This window comes from Phyllobates terribilis, unplaced genomic scaffold (genome assembly GCF_046119375.1).
Source record: "Phyllobates terribilis strain yellow unplaced genomic scaffold, ASM4611937v1 Scaffold_7__3_contigs__length_470593459, whole genome shotgun sequence".
NCBI lineage: Eukaryota > Metazoa > Chordata > Amphibia > Anura > Dendrobatidae > Phyllobates > Phyllobates terribilis.
In genome coordinates this window covers 427,283,897-427,306,858 of record NW_027362767.1, presented here as the reverse complement: position 1 = coordinate 427,306,858, position 22,962 = coordinate 427,283,897, and the positions used below count along the sequence as shown (strand labels likewise).

The 22,962-nt window shown below is 46.4% G+C and overlaps 1 protein-coding gene across 4 annotated transcripts in view; it reads left to right on the top strand.

The window, feature by feature from the left end:
* Positions 1-22,962, top strand: part of LOC141155194 (class I histocompatibility antigen, F10 alpha chain-like) — a 213,090-nt gene that overhangs the window by 34,687 nt on the left and 155,441 nt on the right. For 2 of the 4 annotated variants that reach the window (XM_073641924.1, XM_073641927.1), the window contains exon 1: positions 18,744-18,921. The exons of the other annotated variants lie outside the window; for them this stretch is intronic. In XM_073641924.1, coding sequence (XP_073498025.1) covers positions 18,864-18,921 — 58 coding nt within the window. In that variant the 5' untranslated portion in view covers positions 18,744-18,863. Of the gene's footprint in view, positions 1-18,743; positions 18,922-22,962 lie in introns of those variants that run through there. 4 annotated transcript variants of the gene reach the window in all.

The following is a 22,962-nucleotide window of genomic DNA, read 5'->3' as shown; positions in this document are numbered from 1 at the left end:
CTAAAGAGCTGACAATTTATATAAAGGATCCATCTCAGGTCTAGTTGTTGTATCCCCGGCTGATCAGTCACAATGGAGAAGATACAAGGGTCTGATGTGGGAGACATGAGTTATTCCCCGGCATCTATCCATATTAATGAGCAGTCGTCCTCCATAGCGGGGCAGGAGCTAGTGCTATTCTGCCACTTTTTGATCCTTCCGGTTGTCCCTTTGCCTCCCCAAGTCTCTGACTCACTGGAAACACTTCAATTACAGCCCTGTCCCAGATCCAGGCTTTGCTTCCCTCACCCTGGTCCGCTGGACATTGTTGTCCTCCACTTCGGGCTTTGCAGGTGGCCGGGCGTACTCCCATGTGAGTGTCTGCCTGGGCCGATATAAGGGGCACTTTGTCTTCCTGAGTCCTTTGGCGTCCAATACCTCTGCCTCCCGCTTCCTGCCTACTTCACCTGCCTGCTACACTGATACCCGTAGCCGGTGTGCCCAACCGGACTTTGAATTTTGAGGATCCACCCCACCAGGGCAACCTAACAAATTCTTTAATTTCTTTGAAGAGCAGGGAGCATGTACTGTGCTGGCCGAGCTGCAGGCGGTATGTGCTGTGCTGGCTGAGCTGCAGGCGGTATGTACTGTGCTGACTGAGCTGCAGGCAGTATGTACTGTGCTGGCCGAGCTGCAGGCGGTATGTGCTGTGCTGGCTGAGCTGCAGGCGATATGTACTGTGCTGGCCGAGCTGCGGGCGGTATGTACTGTGCTGGCTGAGGTGCGGGCGGTATGTACTGTGCTGGCCAAGCTGCAGGCGGTATGTGCTGTGCTGGCTGAGCTGCAGGTAGTATGTATTGTGCTGGCCGAGCTGCAGGCGTTATGTATTGTGCTGGCCGAGCTGCAGGCGTTATGTACTGTGCTGGCCGAGCTGCAGGCGGTATGTACTATGCTGGTCGAGCTGCAGGCGGTATGTACTATGCTGGCCGAGCTGCAGGCAGTATGTGCTGTGCTGGCTGAGCTGCAGGCGGTATATACTGTGCTGGCTGAGCTGCAGGCGGTATGTACTGTGCTGGCCGAGCTGCAGGCGGTATGTACTATGCTGGCCGAGCTGCAGGCAGTATGTGCTGTGCTGGCAGAGCTGCAGGCAGTATGTGCTGTGCTGGCCAAGCTGCAGGCGGTATGTAGTGTGCTGGCCGAGCTGCGGGCGGTATGTAGTGTGCTGGCCGAGCTGCGGGCGGTATGTACTGTGCTGGCCGAGCTGCGGGCGGTATGTGCTGTGCTGGCTGAGCTGCAGGCGATATGTACTGTGCTGGCCGAGCTGCGGGCGGTATGTACTGTGCTGGCTGAGGTGCGGGCGGTATGTACTGTACTGGCCGAGCTGCAGGCGGTATGTGCTGTGCTGGCTGAGCTGCAGGTAGTATGTATTGTGCTGGCCGAGCTGCAGGCGTTATGTACTGTGCTGGCCGAGCTGCAGGCGGTATGTACTATGCTGGTCGAGCTGCAGGCGGTATGTACTATGCTGGCCGAGCTGCAGGCAGTATTTGCTGTGCTGGCTGAGCTGCAGGCGGTATGTACTGTGCTGGCTGAGCTGCAGGCGGTATGTACTGTGCTGGCCGAGCTGCAGGCGGTATGTACTATGCTGGCCGAGCTGCAGGCAGTATGTGCTGTGCTGGCCGAGCTGCAGGCAGTATGTGCTGTGCTGGCCAAGCTGCAGGCGGTATGTAGTGTGCTGGCCGAGCTGCGGGCGGTATGTACTGTGCTGGCCGAGCTGTGGGCGGTATGTACTGTGCTGGCCGAGCTGCAGGCAGTATGTGCTGTGCTGGCCAAGCTGCAGGCGGTATGTAGTGTGCTGGCCAAGCTGCAGGCGGTATGTAGTGTGCTGGCCGTGCTGCGGGCGGTATGTAGTGTGCTGGCCGAGCTGCGGGCGGTATGTACTGTGCTGGCCGAGCTGCGGGCGGTATGTGCTGTGCTGGCCGAGCTGCGGGCGGTATGTGCTGTGCTGGCCGAGCTGCAGGCGGTATGTGCTGTGCTGGCCGAGCTGCGGGCGGTATGTGCTGTGCTGGCCGAGCTTCGGGCGGTATGTACTGTGCTGGCCGAGCTGCAGGCAGTATGTACTGTGGTGACTGAGCTGCAGGCAGTATGTACTGTGCTGGCCGAGCTGCAGGCGGTATGTACTCCTGACTTCTTTGCCCTTACTTCCCACAATGCACTGCATTATATTAAAGCGCACCTGTCAGCAGGACTGTGCTCCGTAAACTACATGCACTGTCAGGTGGGCGACATTACACTGATTAAAATTATTCCTTGGTTGATGAAATATGTCCTGTGCTTCTTGTGTAATCTTTACTTTCAGTTTGTAGATAATGATATGCCCGTGCTCCTGGGTGGCCTGTGGGGGGCGCTCTATCTGGTGTTCTGCTTACATATTCATCTGTATGCTCTTATGACAGCTCACTGTGCCGTCACTGACCTGCCTGGAAGAGAAAGGGAGAAAAAGCGCGCTATGTGATGGACCTGATAGATAGATGTGACAGAAACCGCCAAAAGGCCACGCACCTGTTGGAGTTGTGCACCCCTGCACAACTCTGGTGTTAGTGTGAAAATGGAAGGAGCAGGCACGTCTCACCGCAAGGTACAGGTAGCTTGGCACACCACGTGCCGTGTGCTGTAGACTGCCGCTCGTGCTCACCGCTTCCACGTTCCAAAATTGCAGGCCACGTGTCCGCCCACAGATCACGTGACTCAGGATCAGATGTGCATCACCACAGGTCCTGAAAGTTAGGAGAGTGCAGCCCCCAACCGCAGGTCCTGAGTTGAGCAGCCAAAGGAGAATTTTATAGTGGGGGGATTTAAGAATGATTAACTAGAAGCTGCTCCTAGCGCTAACCCCCAAAGAGGGATTGAAAGTGATCCAAATTAAATAAAAAAGCAGTCTATAGGGCGCTAAACGAATGAACACTAGAGGTGAAAATTTTTTTAGGGCTAAAAAATAAATTTAATGAGCCCTTTACACAACGCGTTTCGATAGTGAACTATCTTCCTCAGGTGGTACAAGGGTATGAGCACAAATATAAAATATATATAGACAAAGATTCACCGTGATTGGTTGATACTAATTAGTTAACCTGGGTCCAAACAAAGGAAACCCTTCATGTGCTGGTGCGAAGTGTCCACATTGGTTTCACATAAGCCACCTTCACATGAATACAAAGTATCAAAAACACATTGGATAAGGTATAGGATATGGAAATGCATGTTAATAAACAGTTATACAAAAATACATCTGTAGTGCCTACATCAATTTCATAGACATCACCTACACATAAATACAAAAAATCAAAACATATTAAGTGAGATATAGAATAAAGTAATACATGTTAAAAAACAGTTATTCAAAACTGCATCATAAAAAAGAGAAAAAAAAACACATTTAACACATAGCAATAATAATTCCATTAGAAAGGAGAAGGAAATGACCTTAAGAGCTGGTTACATTTTCAAGGGCCAAATTCAGACCCTCAGGGGCCAACGTGCCCAACTTGAAGATCCAAAAACTATCTTTATTAATCAAACTCACTAATCGGTCGGGGACAGTATCAAGTATGTTGTCTATAATAGTAAGCCTCATATTTCCTGGATCTTTTTGATGAACAATACTAAAATGTTTGGATACGCTGTGTAATAGATAACCTATCCGAATGTTATGTCTATGTTTATTTAGACGGGCGTGCATAGTTTCTATCGTGCGACCCACGTACTGGAGGTTGCAAGTGCACTCAAGTAAATAGATCACATGTGTCGACTGATAATTCACATTGTGTTTGATAGAGAATTTTTTTTCCTGTGGTACATGATGAAAAATTCTTTTGATTACCATTTTGAATGACTCTACAACATAAACATTTAGGCATATTACATGGAAGACACCCCGAACAGACGCCCTCTTGTGAGGGTTGTATTCTAGATTTCAGGGATGTATTACTTGGTGCTATTAAGTTTCGCAAATTTCTGTTCTTCCTATAAATAATGCTCGGCTTGTTAGGTATAAAGGGTCCTAAAATGGGGTCACCCTTCAAGATAAACCAGAATTTATCCAAAATGTTATGGATGGTAACCCTAGATTGACTAAATGTGGTGACCATGCTCCATCTAGTCAAATCTGAGGCTAATTTATTTCTACTCTTATTTTTATCGGTGAATGACTCAATCCTATCAAGACACATATCCGGTGTAAGGGTTTTAGTTCTGGAGAAAGCATCCATCAATAACTTCTTGGGGTAGCCTTTCTGTAGAAATCGTTTTTTCAATATTTTAGAGTCCACTAAAAATTCAGAATCTCTGGTGCAGTTTTTTCGGACCCTCCAATATTGCCCATAAGGGACATTGGTGATCCATTTCGGGAGATGTCCACTATCGGACCTTAAATAACTGTTAACATCCACAGGTTTTAAAAAAAGTTGATGCGAACAATCTTCCTGTTAGATCAAACTGCACCATAAGATCCAAAAACTGTAAGGCGGTTTCAGGAAAGGTTGCTGTAAATGATAAACCCCATGGATTGGCGTTGAGATCCTCAACGAATTTCAATGCACTCTCGCTAGTTCCCCTCCACAGGAAAAATAAGTCGTCTATGAAGCGGCGATAAAACACACCATGGTTGGCCGCCAAGGGGGACTGTGCGATGAAGACAGACTCAAAACCCCCCCATAAACAAATTTGCATAACTGGGGGTGAACCTCGTCCCCATTATCTGACGGTAAACCACCCCTTCAAATGTGAATACATTATTATTTAATATAAACATAATAGTGTCAGGGTCGTAGCGACATTCCACTCGTCCTCCAGTCACTCCAAATTAAGGCTATGAGCATGGGTCAACCATTCAAAGAATGAGTCAGACAACAAGCTGGTTCAAACTCAGAGCATGCTCAGAAGGCTACTGGCAAGCCACGATCTCAGCAATGTTCCGCTTTATTTCCGCATGCACAAACTTAAATACACTACATAATGGGGAGGGGAAAGGGGTTGTTCAGGGCGGGGTAAGCCATAAATGGATTGTTCGGGGCGGGGTAAGCCATAAATGTCTAGTATCCGGCCACTCCTGATTGGTCCACGACTCCTTAATTCAGTCTCTGGGCAGACAACAGTCAGTTGATGTTTTGGTTTCATTTCTCTGAAACAGGTGCTTGGCTGATACTGGCGCCATCTTAGCATAAGATTCGATCTAAGTAACACGTAGCAAGGAAAGCTTATTGTTATAAGACACAAAATGGTGGTTAGTACATAAGCAAAGCGTATAAAAGTATAAAAGTGGAAAAATATATATTCTTTCTTACCCTGACATTCCCCCCTAAACACTAAGCTTTCCCTTGCTTCGGGGCCTTTGAGACTGTCCATGTGTGGGGAGAGGGGAGGTGGATTTTTTCACCCAATCATCTTAGAGACTGCCCCCTTATGGGACGCCCCCAAACAATTGAGCCCTACCCTAAATGACACATGGAGTTCTCCCAACTGACCCTAAACTAAATCTCTCAATTGGACTCTGTCATGGGGGGTCTGGTCAGGCTTGTTTAAAGGAGTGTATTTCTCCATGTCTTCCTTACTGGTATCATCATGTAACAGAGATGTGGTTTCTTCATTCAAAAAGGTCCCGGAGGTTGGAACAGCATTGTTTATAGCTTTCCTGTATAAGGGGACTATGCAGCATAGGACCACCAGGCCCAATACTAATAGACCTCCTATCACTAGACAAGCTTGCTGGAGGAATCCCTTGAGCCCTCCCAACCAACCTGAGAAGAAGGAGGTATCTACCCCTGCGTTCGCCTTCACTTCCTCTGCCAGACTTGTTATCCTTCGAAGAGCTTCCACGGTTTTCCCATTCACTCCAGAGTTCTGGGGAATGTATGTGCAACATTCTTCCCCTATCATCCCACATACTCCACCTTTCTCAGCAAGAATCATATCTATTGACAATCTATTTTGAAGAGTCATCCTTGTATTGGGCCCTAGTTCCTCAACTATGCCCTGGAAGGCATCTCTGCTGTAATTTATAAATCTCTGTTCAGTGTAATAGACATAGTTTATCCAATCTACATTCCTATTGATCTGTATAGCCGGGATGAGAGAGAGAAATCCAGCAACTACTTGATTCTGGGCCTTGTACTCATCTGGGACCCCCCTAGGGACTCCTATAGAGTCTATATAGACCTTCGGGTCTTCTGCATAGCTCATATGCAGCTGTTCCAGACTTCTCTTTTTTCTGGTCAGTTCAGGAGTTGTTTCCGGGTTCCAGGGCAGGATTCTGAATTGCATGGCTAATTTTACTAGGGTGCACTGTCCGGTCCAGGTGGTGGGAAGCCTGGGTCTGAGTCGTCCATCCCCACAAAGCCAATAACTATCATATATATATATCTAGAATGATTGCTTAGTAGATCAGTGTCCACAGTCTCGTTAGTCTGACAGAAACCGTTTTTGAAAATTCCTAAAGAACGACCGGTAGAGTTGTCAGGGGAATAGCATGTATAATTATCTTTGGTTATTGTTACTTCACCTGGGGTCCGAATTTTTGCCTTGGAGCCAAGGGGGGAATGTATTCAGGACAAGAGCTATCGTCTACTTTATTTTTCAGCAACTTTAATAAGCAGAGGGTACTATTATGGTCAGCTGGGAAAGCATGGGTGTACAGATGAGTATTGGCGGCTGCACAGGCCACGCAACTTACGGATATGTTCTGGGCTCTAACATTGTACCGTACCCATTCTAACCATAGATTTTTACGGGGATTTACCTGGGTTTCTATGGAGAAAACTTCTTCCCACCCCCTGGGATGGGAATGACCTCGTTTAAAATTTTTTGCAGCATAACACCTTCGCTAGATTGACTTGTGTTCAAAGGGGCTGGTGTAGGTTTTGTTTGTATATCTTTTAGCTCTATTATTCCTTGACCAGGGTTTATAGCACCATTGTAGCTACTCAAAACATATTTCCCCAAATCTCCTGTTTGAGGGTTCTCCAGATTCAGATATAAAGGGAAGCAGTCTTTTTCCCATGAACATTTTGATCTACGTGGCCACTGTACCTTATCTATAAATCCAGTGCTCAGGGTCATTCGGGTTAATAGAGATCTCCCTTCTCGGTCCTTCCTGTTTACAGCTTCCTTTGGTTTGTATTCCCAGTCAGTATCTCCCGTATTCCACCCCACATCTGACCAATAATAGCAATTTTCGTTTCCTGGACGGGTTACACAGAGATAAAACGTTCCTCGGGCACAAGCATTATACCAGTACCATGTCATTCCTGCACAATCCACTATGTCACAGTAATCAAATCGATACGTCTGGATTTTTGCGTGAGTATCTACCCAAAATGTGGTAGCTGTCCACCCTGGGACAGACAGTAAGCATATGGAAAGGATATAGAAGAAGGTAGTCATCTTTTATAGGCTCGCTTTGTCTCTCTTGCAGTGGGAGGCGTGAATCCAGGTGCTCTTGCCCTCAAGCTTCAGAGCTGTAGGAGTAGTCAGGATCACAGTGTAGGGGCCCTCAAATCTGGGTTGGAGACAGTCTCTCCGGACAAACTTCTTTACGTACACCAGGTTGCCTGGGGTGAAATCATGTACCGCATCACCTGTGGATTCTGGGAGAGAAGCAGACACTGCAGAGCGGGTGTTAGTCAATTCTTTAGACAGAGCAATCACAAATTTTACTACTCTATCATGTGTTTCAGACAACTCTTGGGGCCTAATTTCTCCTATTTTAGGTGGGGTCCCAAACAAAATTTCATAGGAAGTTAGCCCATGTTTAGCTTGTGGGGTGTGTCTGATATGATACAATACTATAGGGAGTAGGTCGGGCCAGGGGAGGGGATGATCTTGGGTCATTTTCAAGAGCTGGGTCTTGAGTGTGGAATTCATCCTTTCCACTTTGCCTGAACTGGCAGGATGGTATGGAGTGTGGAGGCCCAAATCTGTTCCCAACATGTTCCAAAGTTCTTTGTAGATATTTGCTGTGAAAGCTGGTCCTTGATCCGATTCTATGACTTGGGGAACTCCAAATCTGCAGGCAACTTCAGTGATCAGTTTCTTGGCTGTGACTTTAGGAGTCATGTTGACAACCGGGTAGGCCTCGGGCCAGGCTGAGAACATATCCACGGCTACCAAAACGTACTCATATTTTCCTGCTTTAGGCATTTGGATATGGTCGACTTGTATTCTCTGCCAAGGGTAGTCTGGTTTAGCCAGGTGTTGGAGAGGGACCCGTGCCGCACACGTTGGGTTGCAGGTAGCGCAGACAGAGCAGGATTTTGAGTATGCAGTCACAGTGGAAGAGATTCCGGGTGCAAAGTACAGTTTCTTGATACATGCCAAGGCTTGATTCTTTCCTCTGTGTGTAGGCCCGTGAGCCCATGCTGCCACGGCTGAGTACATGCGCCTGGGCAAGCAAGGTTTTCCGTCCACTTGATAAAGAGCTGAGTCGATCTTTAAATCTTTGCGACCTGCCAGCACGGCTCCTGCCGCTTTCCATTGCTTGACTTCTTCAGTGGGGGTCTTCCTTTGTTCCTCACACAATTTTTCTTCAGGCATCCTGACCCCCCTGGATTCCACTCGTGTCTCCGCTGGACTTGTATGGTCTTCCGCCGGCTGTTCTTTGGCTCTTGCTCTAGTGAGCGCCACAGCTACGGTTTGCAGGGTCTCCCCCATCTCTTCTTCCTTTTCCTGCCACTTTGATGACACATTCTCCACTGCTGCAGTCTTGGCTGCTTGGTCAGCTAGGTGGTTGCCCCTGGCTTCCCTGGAATCTAGTCTTCCATGAGCCTTGACCTTGATAACAGCAACCTGAATGGGTAGTTCCAGGGCCTTCATTAGGGCCTTAATCCATGAGGCATGTTTCACTGGTGTACCTGCAGCTGTGATGAATCCTCTAGACTTCCACAAGAGTCCAAAATCATTGCAAATTCCATGTCCATACCTAGAATCGGTATATATGTTTGCCGTTGTTCCAGCTGCCAGGTGGCAGGCTTCTGTGAGAGCTACAAGTTCAGCTTCTTGTGCAGACATGTATGGTGGTAGAGCTTCAGCCTTGAGGACTGTTAGGTCTGTTGTGACAGCATATCCCGTGTGGAACTTCCCTTGAGGGTCTGCGAAACGGGATCCATCAGTCCATAGATGCAAGGCAGGGTGTGCGAGCGGATGTGCCACCATATTCTCTGGAGCAGAAGTCTCTTCCTGCAAAATTTTTATACAATCATGAGGTTCCACCAATGGACCTTCACCCTGTTCATCTTCCCCCCTAGAAGGTGGAAGCAAAGTGGCAGGGTTGATAGTCAGACATCTGGTAAATGTTATATTGGAGGGCAACAATAGGGAACACTGCAGCCGCAGGTGTCTTTGGTTGGTTAGATGTTTCGGAGATGTTTGTTGCAGAACAGCCGAGAGATCATGGCCAGTCTGTATAACTAGATCATGTCCAAGGACGATATCAGCTGACTTGTCAAGGAGGATGTGAGCAGCGCGGACCGCCTTAAGGCACGTGGGGGCAGTTCGAGCGACAGGGTCCAGGCGGGCTGAGTAGTAGCCTAAAGGCCGATACTTATGATCATAGCGTTGTGCTAGAACTCCAGAGGCATGACCTTCCGATTCAGAGACAAAGAGGTGAAATGGCTGAGTATAGTCTGGTAAGCCCAAGGCCGGGGCAGAGACAACAGCCTGTTTAAGGCGGTCAAAACATAGTCTGCGTTGGTGAGAGACACGTGGATCTTCAGCATGAAGCCAGACGGAGCCTTCGTCCTTAAGACAGTCATACAGGGGTTGCATAAGCTTTGAGGCATCCGGGATCCATTGCCTGCAGTAAGTGATGAGGCCAAGGAAAGTCTGCATAGCGGAGTAGGTGGTTGGGAAGGTGATATCCATGATGGCTTGTTTTCTTTCTTCAGTCAGATGTCTAGCACCTTGTGATATACAATGTCCGAGAAAAATGACCTTGGGCAGACACCATTGGACTTTGCCTTTCGAGACCTTACAGTTAGCTGAGTGAAGAAACCAGAGAAGGGATGCTGACATCTCTGGCAAATTTTCTTCAGTGCCGCAGAGTAAAAGATCATCCACATATTGTAGAAGAGTGACCTGAGGGTTATCTTGAACCCATGGCTCCAGAATAGACTTCATAGAATGAATGAATTGGTTAGGAGAGTTCTGGGCTCCTTGTGGAGTCCTGGTCCATGTAAGCTGTGCTCCTTGAAAGGTAATGCAAAAAGAAACCACGAATCTTCATGCAAGGGTATACTGAAGAAGGCGTTGGCCAGATCTAACACCGTAAACAAGGTGGCCGTTGGAGGCACCTGAGACAAGAGGGTGTTTGGGTTGGGTACCACCGGAGTTTCTAAAATGGTAGCTGCATTGACGGCTCGGAGATCCTGAACCAACCGGTATCTTGGAGGCTCTCCCGGAGCGGTTTTCTTTTTTTTTTTACAGGAAAGAGGGGTGTATTGCATGGAGATACACATCTGACAAGGACTCCTGACTCCAGGAGGGAAGCGATTTGGGTACCCAAGCTTTGTTCTTGTGCCGCCTTGAGGGGGTATTGTGGCAACCGTGGGTACCTGTGTCCAGGCTTGAGGTGTACTTGGACCGGGGGAACCTGCAGGAGGCCAACGTCCTCTGGCCCGCTGGACCACAGAGAGTGAGGGAACTGTGAGGAAGAAATGACAGATGTGGCCGCCCCAGTGTCCACTAGGAACTTCAATGGTTGATGGTCCACCTGTAAAGTGACGGTCCCACAGGCGGCCGTGGGGTGCGTAGCCGGGAAAGTGGACACTGGTTGACCGGGCCGTCATTGGCGTGGGTGAGATGGTTCACGGGAAGGTCCATGATTGCGTGGACCGTCATGAAACGAGCGGTCATGGTATTGTCTGCGGGTTGGACAGTCTCTTAGAATGTGATTAGGGCTACCACATTCCCAACACAGTATGCGTCCTTCAGAATCACGAGATTATCTCTTGTCTCTAGGTGGCCCCCCGTCATTTCTTCTGTCTTGTTTTCTATATGTGGGAGGAGTATCATCACCTGTGCCTTTAACCATTACCCACTTGATTCCATGTTGGTTGCCAGGGGGTGGGTAGCTTTCTTGAGCTTGATATACCATGGCAGGAGCGGCTTTCTTCTTTGGCTTAGCATCCTTTTCCATTTTTTAGCATGGCTTTTTGGAAAGCTTTGACAATGTCCACCGCGTCGTTAAAAGAAGAAGAGCGGATCTCGGGGCGTACCCTCAGAACCTCATCTCTGAGGGCGTCTTGTAGGCCATCTACTAGGGCCTGAACCAACAGGGCGGCCTGCGTCTTGACGTGAGGACTGTATCCGAGATCCTCAAAATGCATGCTGAGTCTTGCAGCATATCTTTCCACAGATTCATCAGGGTCTTGTTGAACATCTTGTACAGATCCAGCTTGATCTGACAAGCGATCCTGAGCCCAGGCTTTTAACTGTTTCATGTATTCTAGGCCGGATTCATACGTACTAAGGGATCCTGCTTTTGTGGAATCCATGGCCTTTTCGATAGTAGGCAAGAAATATTCCTTGGCCTTCACAGATGTGATACCTGCCAAATCAGCCCAGGTTGCACCATAAATGGCTCTGGTTGTGTCCAAGCGTCTAGCATACTGCATGGGAGATTTATCGGGATCAGGAAGCTTTGAGACCAGAGTGTCTACTTGTACTGGGGTAAAGGGTTGATATTTGATCATCCCTAAAGGTCCAGGAACTTGTTGAGGACCGGGCAGCGTCGCATGTTCCTTGGTGGTGTTTGGGGTGGCAGTTAGGGAGGATTCTTCAGGCAACAGAACCGCATTAGGTATCGGTGTTGGGGAGGAGGTTGCCACTAGTAGCTTAAGGGCCAAAGGCATAGCAGCGTGAACTGCTGGACTACGGACACATACAATGCGTATTGAGTCCAATCCATGGGGGAGAGTCTCCATGCCTTCCTTGAGGGCTAGTACGTGTTCCTCCATGCACGGCCCGAGTGGGTAGCCGAAAATTCCAGAAGATATAAGTGGTATCGCTAAAGTGCGTCTGGGCATATCCTGATGACTCAATTTTCCTGCATGAAGGAGTACTGAACGGATGGTAGATGTGAGAGTGGAACGTGACTCTTCGGGGTTCTGGGGGTCATAAATAGGACCCACTGCATGTATGATAACATCAGCGGGCAGTCTACCCGCACTGGTGACTAAGGTCTGGCCTTTTGAAAGCTCTCCGTTTTCGGCTAAGTGAGCCTGGCATTCTGCAGCCAGAGTGGAACCAGCAGCAAGGGCAATTTTACGAGCCAATCCTCCAACATGGCTCATACGGGTGTTTGCAGGGTTGACTATGGCCCCCACCCGATGTGTAAGGATGTCACCATAGCCTATTGACAGAGTAACAGGGCGTCCTGATGGGTCTACTAGATTCCGGGAGCGGCAGGGGTCCCAGACTTCTGAGGGGCTGGGGGGTGGTGTTCTTTCAGCAGTTGCTTGGAGCAAGGGCCGGAGTATGGGTAATGGATGTGGGGTGGAGGATGCCATAGGAGACGTATGGGATAAAGGGGGGGGGGCTGGAGTATCTTGAGCCCATCCCTCATCTGGCTCCGTATCGTCTTGAGTAACAGTATGTTGGCGGAGGGAGAGCAGTCTGGCCTGAAATTCTGAGGAGTTGAGGAGGATATCCCCAGGATTATGGGCGACCCCTATGGGGAACAGAGGGAGCGCCTCAGCATCGTGGACTGGAGCAGAGGGTATCACATTAGTTTCAGATGGGTGCTCTGGGACTGCGGGCTTTTCCACCCGTGCTGGCGGCTGGTAATAAGCACCGGACAGATCTAGTAGTGGATATAGGCCGGATTGGGGCTTTCCGGGCCTCCCACAACAAGTAAAAGGTGTAGTAAGATGGCCGTTGGAGGGAGGAGTTGGAGTAGGAGTGGGATTGTTCTTGGGGGCAGGAAAAGGTGTCGTAAAATGGCCGTTGGAGGGAGGAGTTGGAGTGGGAGTGGGATTGTTCTTGGAGGCAGGCTGGGCATCGTGCCATGGGCAGCCCGCCCCACAGACACAGCAGAACTTCGCCCAGGGCGGGTTCTGCTGTCAGCACATACGACACGTCCATCCTTCCGATGATTTGGCGTCGGCGCCATTATAGGGTGGTGGCTGAGGGCTCGGTGTAGTGACAGGCATCAACGGGGTTACGGCCAATTTAGGGTCACATAACAAATCACATTCTGCAGCTTTCATGTATCCGAACAAAGGCTCGGCATTCTCTGTCCCCCCCCCCCCCCGCACCATCTACTTCTGGTGCAGGAATCCTTCATCACTCAACTTCCCTTTTTTTTTTTTTTTTTTTTTTGTTACGCATTCCTTCTACACTGAAGGCTGAAGTCTGCCCGTACTGGGTAAACTTATCATTTTATACAAATTCCTAACATTCTTAACAGCCTCCTTGCTTTCCCGTGACTCTACTAATTGGATGACTCCCACTGCACCATCCGGCATCTTGCCAGGTCTTTCAGATTTGAACATACGCAACATTTTCTTATAGAATGCAATGATCTGTCGCGACTCAGATCACTGGTGCAGTCCACAGGTCGCCACCCCTCAGTGTAGAGCACACCTCAATACACTGATGAGATAGAGAGACACCTCAATCTATCTTCTTTCCTAACCTTCAGTGTAGAGCACACCTCAATACACTGATGAGATAGAGAGACACCTCAATCTATCTCCTTTCCTAACTTTCAATGGCGACTTTACAGTGCGACTCACCACGGCACCCTGATTACAGGTCACCACCCGTCAGTGTAGAGCACACCTCAATACACTGATGAGATAGAGAGACACCTCAATCTATCTCCTTTCCTAACCTTGACTTTACAGCAGTCTCTGTGGTAGACGAAGAGCACTCCTCAATTCGTCACAGATTCTTTCTCCCTTACACTTCAATTCAAGGATGGCTTGGAATCGACTATCAGTCAGGGAGGCAACTATCTAAGAAAAGTACAGTGACCGGGGGAGGAGGAGGTGGTGTGCACACGAGAACGCGCAGGCATGCGACGTCACTCGGTCTCACAGTTGCTGGTACGGGACGTGGCGCGGGACGCCCAAGGTCTCACCACTCGACCGGTCACCCACCCAGATCCAAACTGATAATCCCACAGGAACCGCTGCGGCTGACACACAGGCAAGTGAGACATATAAAATACATCTCGACTTACCGTGTTCGATGGAGGTTGATCAGGCCTCAAATTCAGCCGCCGCGGTCACCACCAGGGAAGTCAGCAATATGGGTCCGAGAGGGCGGCGTACTGCTAGCCACGCCCCACGTTGGGCGCCATTTGTCGGGGTCGTAGCGACATTCCACTCGTCCTCCAGTCACTCCAAATTAAGGCTATGAGCATGGGTCAACCATTCAAAGAATGAGTCAGACAACAAGCTGGTTCAAACTCAGAGCATGCTCAGAAGGCTACTGGCAAGCCACGATCTCAGCAATGTTCCGCTTTATTTCCGCATGCACAAACTTAAATACACTACATAATGGGGAGGGGAAAGGGGTTGTTCGGGGCGGGGTAAGCCATAAATGGATTGTTCGGGGCGGGGTAAGCCATAAATGTCTAGTATCCGGCCACTCCTGATTGGTCCACGACTCCTTAACTCAGTCTCTGGGCAGACAACAGTCAGTTGATGTTTTGGTTTCATTTCTCTGAAACAGGTGCTTGGCTGATACCGGCGCCATCTTAGCATAAGTTTCGATCTAAGTAACACGTAGCAAGGAAAGCTTATTGTTATAAGACACAAAATGGTGGTTAGTACATAAGCAAAGCGTATAAAAGTATAAAAGTGGAAAAATATATATTCTTTCTTACCCTGACAATAGATGTTTTAAGGAAATTCCTTTGCTCAACTGGAATATTAGTGTCTATCGACAAGAATTGATCGATTGCTTGCAACCCCAAGTCGTGGGATATATTGCTATAAAGAGCACTAACGTCAAGGGTCAAGATGAGGCAATCATTCATAGGGGGGAGGTTTCTCAAAAGTTTAATTAGTTGGGAGGAGTCTCTCAGGTAGGAATCAAGCTTTAGAACATATTTTTGAAGAAAAAGGTCGACATAATGGGAAAGGTTACTAGTGATGGAACCAATTCCCGAAATGATTGGGTGGCCCGGGGGATTGATGGGGTTTTTGTGTATCTTGGGGAGGAAATAGAAAAAAGAAACCCTGAATGTAGTTATATCCAAAAAATTTTTCTCTTTTTTGTTTAGAAGACCCTTTGCATGTGCTGTCCTAATATGCTCCTTATATTCTAAAAATATAGAGACCGACGGGTCCTGAGATAGCATTTCGTAGTAGTCATGATCATCCAGAATTCTCTTTCCCTCCCCAATATACCTTATCCAATGTGTTTTTGATACTTTGTATTCATGTGAAGGTGGCTTATGTGAAACCAATGTGGACACTTCGCACCAGCACATGAAGGGTTTCCTTTGTTTGGACCCAGGTTAACTAATTAGTATCAACCAATCATTGTGAATCTTTGTCTATACAGTCATATGAAAAAGTTTGGGCACCCCTATTAATCTTAAGCTTAATGTTCTATAAAAATTGGTGTTTTTGCAACAGCTATTTCAGTTTGATATATGTAATAACTGTTGGATACAGTAATGTTTCTGCCTTGAAATGAGGTTCATTGTACTAACAGAAAATGTGCAATCTGCATTCAAACAAAATTTGACAGGTGCATAAGTATGGGCACCTCACCAGAAAAGTGACATTAATAGTTAGTAGATCCTCCTTTTGTAAAAATAACAGCCTCTAGTCGCTTCCTGTAGCTTTTAATGAGTTCCTGGATCCTGGATGAAGGTATTTTTGACCATTCCTCTTTACAAAACAATTCCAGTTCAGTTAAGTTTGATGGTCGCCGAGCATGGACAGCCCTCTTCAAATGATCCCACAGATGTTCAATGATATTCAGGTCTGGGGACTGGGATGGCCATTCCAGAACATTGTAGTTGTTCCTCTGCATGAATGCCTGAGTAGATTTGGAGCGGTGTTTTGGATCATTGTCTTGCTGAAAGATCCATCCACTTTGTAACTTCATATTTATCACTGATTCTTGAACACTATTGTCAAGAATCTGCTGATACTGAGTGGAATCCATGCGTCCCTCAACTTTAACAAGATTCCCAGTGCCAGCATTGACCACACAGCCCCAAAGCATGATGGAACCTCCACCAAATTTTACTGTGGGTAGCAAGTGTTTTTCTTGGAATGCTGTGTTTTTTTGCCACCATGCATAACGCCTTTTTGTATGACCAAATAACTCAATCTTGATTTCATCAGTCCACAGGACCTTCTTCCAAAAAGAAATTGGCTTCTCCAAATGTGCTTTTGCATACCTCAGCCAACTCTGTTTGTGGCGTGCTTGCAGAAACGGCTTCTTTCGCATCACTCTCCCATACAGCTTCTCCTTGTGCAAAGTGCCTTGTATAGTTGACCGATGCACAGTGACACCATCTGCAGCAAGTTGATGCTGCAGCTCTCTGGAGGTGGTCTGAGGATTGTCCTTGACTGATCTCACCATTCTTCTTCTCTGCCTTTCTGATGTTTTTCTTGGCCTGCCACTTCTGGCCTTAACAAGAACTGTCCCTGTGTTCTTCCATTTCCTTACTATGTTCCTCACAGTGGAAACTGACAGGTTAAATCTCTGAGACAGCTTTTTGTATGCTTCCCCTGAACAACTATGTTGAATAATCTTTGTTTTCAGATCATTTGACAGTTGTTTTGAGGAGCACATGATGCCACTCTTCAGAGGAGATTCAAACAGGAGAACAACTTGCAAGTGGCCACTTTAAGTAGCTTTTCTCATGATTGCATACACCTGGCTATAAAGTTCAAAGCTCCATGAGGTTACAAAACCAAAAAAAGTGCTTTAGTAAGTCAGTAAAAAGTAGGTAGGAGTATTTAAAACAAGAAAATGATAAGGGTGCCCATACTTATGCACCTTTCAAATTTTGTTTGAATGCAGATTGCACATTTTCTGTTAGTACAATAAACCTCATTTCAAGGCAGAAACATTACTGTGTCCAACAGTTATTACATATATCAAACTGAAATAGCTGTTGCAAAAACACCAATTTTTATAAAACATTAAGCTTAAGATTAATAGGGGTGCCCAAACTTTTTCATATGACTGTATATATTTTATGTTTGTACTCATACCCTTGTACCACCTGAGGAAGATAGTTTACTATCGAAACGCGTTGTGGAAAGGGCTCATTAAATTTATTTTTTAGCCCTAAAATTTTTTTCACCTCTAGTGTTCATTCGTTTAGTGCCCTATAGACCGCTTTTATATTTAATTTGGATCACTTTCACTGACCTGCCTGATATTTTACTTAGCCCCGTACTACTAGATGCATTATGTATTGGAGGCAGGTGAAGGCACAGTGAGCTGTTATAACAGCATACAGATCCTGCTGACAGGTGCGCTTTAATGTAATGCAGAACAGTGGGAAAGCTGGGTTACAGTGTCTGTTTCAGAAAGGCTCTGTATCTCTTTATAAGGCCACGGCCCCACTATCAGTATTCGGTCAGTATTTGGTCAGTATTTTTTCTCAGGAGTGGGAGCGAAAACCAGGTGAGGAACAATCAGAGAAAAGGTATAATAGAAACAAGCCACCAATTCTGCACTTATCACCCACTCCTGGTTTTGGCTCCCACTTCTGAGAAAAAATACTGACTGAATACTGATAGTGGGGCCGTGGCGTTTAGCTCAGTTCTGGCTCATGTATGCCCTCATCACCAGGAGGATTGTTATACGAGGCTGCACTTCCCGGCCGGTGCCTTTTCCCCCCATATTCACTATGTGACGTCTTATCTGATATCTCACGAATTTTCTATGAATCTTCATTACTTCTAAGGAGTAACATTTCTCCTTGCGGAGAGTGACATGTTAAGCATGTGAAGGTGGGGAGACTTTTTAAGCCGCAATGCTCCTCTGGGAAATATGCAAATTGTCTCTTCAGAGAGGAAGAGAACTACAACTCTGAAGAGGGGCAGCACCCGAAACACAGTGTCTGCAAATTGAGTTTCTGGTTCTGGCTTTTATCCTAAGTCATGTGACAAGGCTCGTTAAATTATTATTATTATTATTATTATTATTATTAATAATAATTTATATAGCGCCATTGATTCTATGTTCTTTACATAAGGAGGGGTTACATACCAAATACAGATACCACTTACAGTAAACAAACTAACAATGATAGAACAGTACGGAGGGAAGAGGACCCTGGCCTTGCGGGCTTACATTCTACAGGAAAGGGGCGGAGACAGTAGGTTGAGGGGTTGCAGTAGTTCCGCTGTTGGTTGAGGAGGCAGCGGGGTCATGGCAGGCTGTAAGCTTGTTTGAAGAGATGGGTTTTCAGGTTCCGTCTGAAGGATCCAGGTGTGGCGGATAATCGGACGTGTTGAGGCACAGAATTCCATAGGATGGGGGATATTCGGGAGAAGTCTTGGAGGCGATTGCGTGAGGGTCAATATTGACTTTTAGGATTGCTACTTCCTGTAGGTGGCGCTAGAGTTCTTGTTCTCTTCCTCTCTGAAGAGACAATCCTCATTATTTCTGGTAAATCTCGAGCTCTCACTTTCGCTTTCTCGGCGTCTAACCTCTCCAGCCTCCCTCTGCCCGGTAACTGCTGATCATCTGGAGTTTAATTTTCCTATTGGAGGAAGCTGTGACTCCCGTCCAATCAGAGCTGAGCTCCGCCTTCCAGTGCACAGTGCCTGTGATACTGTTACAGTCGTGTTTCGGGTCTCAGGTGAAACTTACGTCTTGTTCTCGGGGTCCCGTCATATATCAGAAGCAGGATGAGGAAGATGTACCCCCTCATTGTGCTGCTCCTCTATGTGTCTGTGGTGTATTCTGGTGAGTATGGAGGCGACCAGTGATTGTACCTTATATTAGTTATTACGTCTTATTTATGTTGTGTGTCGTCCTTGTAGTTTATGTATCAGTGTGTTGTAGTCTCTCACGATTCAGTCGCCCACTCATCACATGTGACTCGGAGGTGACTATATAGGGGGCTCCGCTTCTCACACTCACTCGTTCACTCACTTATCGCGATAGGCTGATAGTGACTCAGCGCCCCTCACACTAGTAACATGTACACCCAGCTTTCCCAGGCACCTGACAGGCACACTTCTTGCACTCTGGCATACACATGGTAACACAGCCAGGCGATACTTTCCCTCTTCTAGGTTGTGGATACGTTTAGAGCAGCAAGGAACAAACGTATTAAGTTTGACATTTAATATACAAAAGGTGCAGTGCTTACAAAATACAAAAAGATGAAAGTAAAAGGACATAAAGGGAAAACATCATAAAACAAAAGGGATAAAGAAACCTCTTACTGACTGGATCAATGAGAGATTCTGTACAGAACCGCTGAAATTAGGGCAGATCTACAATGCTGGTTGTATCTCCTGGGTCTGATGCTGGGGGTCTCTAGATGAGATATTTTAAAGGGTCCCATCCAGACCCCTCACCCCTCCTCTTGGTCAGGTGAGAGGAGGAAGGCTGATTATTCTACATTATGTCATATTTTCCCAGAGGACCCTTCTAGTAGAATATGACCGCCATGTTTCTGAACAGACTTTTAGCATCCTAGACACACTAAACATGACTATGATAGACATCATTTATAGACATCTAATGTTTGATTTCATTGCCTGTGTGGATTGGATGAGTTGTCACCGACATCTGGTGGTAATTTCATGGCAATAGCACCTTTAGAAATAGATTTACTTAGAAAATTGGAGACGTGTTCAATACTTATTTCACCTTCTGTATATAACACCTCAGCAGTGCCACAGGCTGATCCCTCCATGCCACATTGCCGCATTGATGCAGTAATTGATGCAAAAGGAGCCCGACCAAGTACTGAGGGCATTTACTGAACATACATTTCAGTAGGATAACATTTTGGATTTTAAAAATATTTTTCAAGCTGTTGTTATAAAATATTCTAATTTACTGAGATAATGACTTTTGTGTTTTCATTGGTTGTAAGCCATAATCATCAACATTAACAGAAATAAACACTTGAAATAGATCCCTCTGTGTGTAATGACTATATAATAGATCCCTCTGTGTGTAATGACTCTATATAATAGATCGCTCTGTGTGTAATGACTCTATATAATAGATCACTCTGTGTGTAATGACTCTATATAATAGATCCCTCTGTGTGTACTCTATATAATAGATCACTCTGTGTGTAATGACTCTATATAATAGATCACTCTGTGTGTAATGACTCTATATAATAGATCCCTCTGTGTGTAATGACTCTATATAATAGATCCCTCTGTGTGTAATGACTCTATATAATAGATCCCTCTGTGTGTAATGACTCTATATAATAGATCACTCTGTGTGTAATGACTCTATATAATAGATCCCTCTGTGTGTAATGACTCTATATAATAGATCCCTCTGTGTGTAATGACTCTATATAATAGATCCCTCTGTGTGTAATGGCTCTATATAATAGATCCCTCTGTGTGTAATGACTCTATATAATAGATCCCTCTGTGTGTAATGTCTCTATATAATAGATCCCTCTGTGTGTAATGACTCTATATAATAGATCCCTCTGTGTGTAATGACTCTATATAATATATGAGTTTCACTTTTTGTATTGAAGAACTGAAATAAATTAACTTTTTGATGATATTCTAATTCAGTGAGATACACCTGTATATTCGTGGATTGTTTTAAAATCAGATTATTGTAGTGATGGCGTAGAAATATTGTATTTTCCTTGTGACCTCCTGCTGTCCCTGGTGCGGGTGGAGACCCCCAGTCTGCATTGGGGCAATGATCTTTACCTGTTTGTTAGCACTTGTTTGATAATGAGCAGATACACAGAGAACATTTGGTCTTCCTGAGACTGGCGCCTGCTAGTTAATGTGATTGTCTCCGCCCGGACAATGAAGCCTCCAGGTGTGTGAGAATATAATGTAAAAAAATGCAGGAATCCATGAGAGAAGCGGCTCGTGTCATGTGTCATAGTGAGGAGGAAACGTCACTATTTCTGGGGTCTCGGCTCCGGTGATCACTATAGATCGGTGTGATCACTGTGTGACGGTTTAAGGTATAACATGCTGTATGGGGTAATGTGGGAAATACTGGGGGATTTACTGATAGTAATGAGCCTGAAAAATGGAGAACATGACAAGCGGCAAATTTAGATGTTTAATGTTAAGAAATAAGAGACGAGGCCGAGAGAAGACAAGCTGGGCTCAACTGTATATAAAGTGCTTCAATATAATATCGCAGGAGCGAAGTCAGATATCCCCCATGCGCCCATATTCTCTGCCTTATAACTTCATATAACTGATGAGACTGGTGATAAATCTCCATGGATTTAGACATTCCTCACATGTATTAAAGCTGTCAAACAGTGGCAAATCATGCACACGGGAGTGATTCATTCATAACACCGAGCAGCTGTAAATACTCGGTGCTCGTCCGAGCATACTCGCTGAAAGGGTTAACAAAACATACTCGCTCATCGGTACTGATCACAACATTCAAAAGGACAGACTGAGGGGACAACTGAAGACCCCCAGGGCGGCCGGCCCATATTCCGCTATGTTAGGTCACACTTATGGTGCATGTAGACGCGCTGATTTTCAGTCAGTTAGTTCACCTTAACGAGCACCGATCAACTAAGTATAAGACCATAACTGACGAACAAAAATGGGGACAGAACAATTGCTGATATGATGGTCGTGTCCCACACAGTATCCTGGTATCGTCCGCCCGTCTCCTGTTTACACCGGCCGATGAGCCGCCGCTATTTCTGCTGACATAAATGATCTGATCTCCGAGTGTTTTGCTCATTTTTTGGGGTCACGCTGAATGTTTACACGGGCAGATAATCAGGAATGAGCGTTCATGTGGAGCTTGTTCACCAACTAACTGCTTATGTAAATGCACCATTAGTCCTGAGAACAGCCCGATCCATATATCAGATCACAGACTAATGAACTGAAATATAGATTATTACCTGTATGTTAGAATTAAAGGGGTCTTGTCACTTGCTCAAAGAATTCCATTAAATACTTTACAATTTTATTAAAAATGTCTGCTGCTCTTTTCTGTTTTGCTCTGAGTTGCTTCACTGCAGAGATATTCACATTTGTTGCTTTAGTAGAGTAATATGTGAAATCTCTGCCCACAGACCAACTGGCCTTTAACCCCTTTCCGACCCAAGGCGTACTAATACGTATCTGTGCCCTGGGACTTATGGACCAGATACGTATTAGTACGCCCTATCTTTAAAGCGGCACCGCGACCGAAGTCGCGGTGATAAAATTAAAATTTCGGTGCCATCTTACCTCAGGGTAGATGGCGCCTCCATCTCGGGGGTTGGCGCCGCCCCCCCGCACCCACGATCGCTGTGATTGGCTGTTCAATTCTGAACAGCCAATCACAGCATTTCTCACTGTTTCCAGCAATTAGATTGCCGGAAACAGTGCTGTGCAGCCTAGGATCGGTGCTCCTAAGAGCACCGATCCAAGGCTGTTGCCTAGTAACCCCAGCCCTCTCCCCAAACTGATAGGATCATTTTTACGGATTAATTTGTGAAGCACTTGGGGGTTCCAAGTGCTCACTATGCATCTAGATAGGTGCCTTGGGGGGTCTAGTTTCCAAAATGGGGTCACTTGTGTGGAAGCTCCAATGTTTAGGCTCACAGGGGCTCTCCAAACGCGACATAGTGTCCGCTAACAAATTGAATGGAAAATCGGCTCAAATTGTTAGCGGACACCATGTCGCATTTGGAGAGCCCCTGTGTGCCTAAACATTGGAGCTCCCCCACAAGTGACCCCATTTTGGAAACTAGACCCCCCCAAGGCACCTATCTAGATGCATAGTGAGCACTTGGAACCCCCAGGTGCT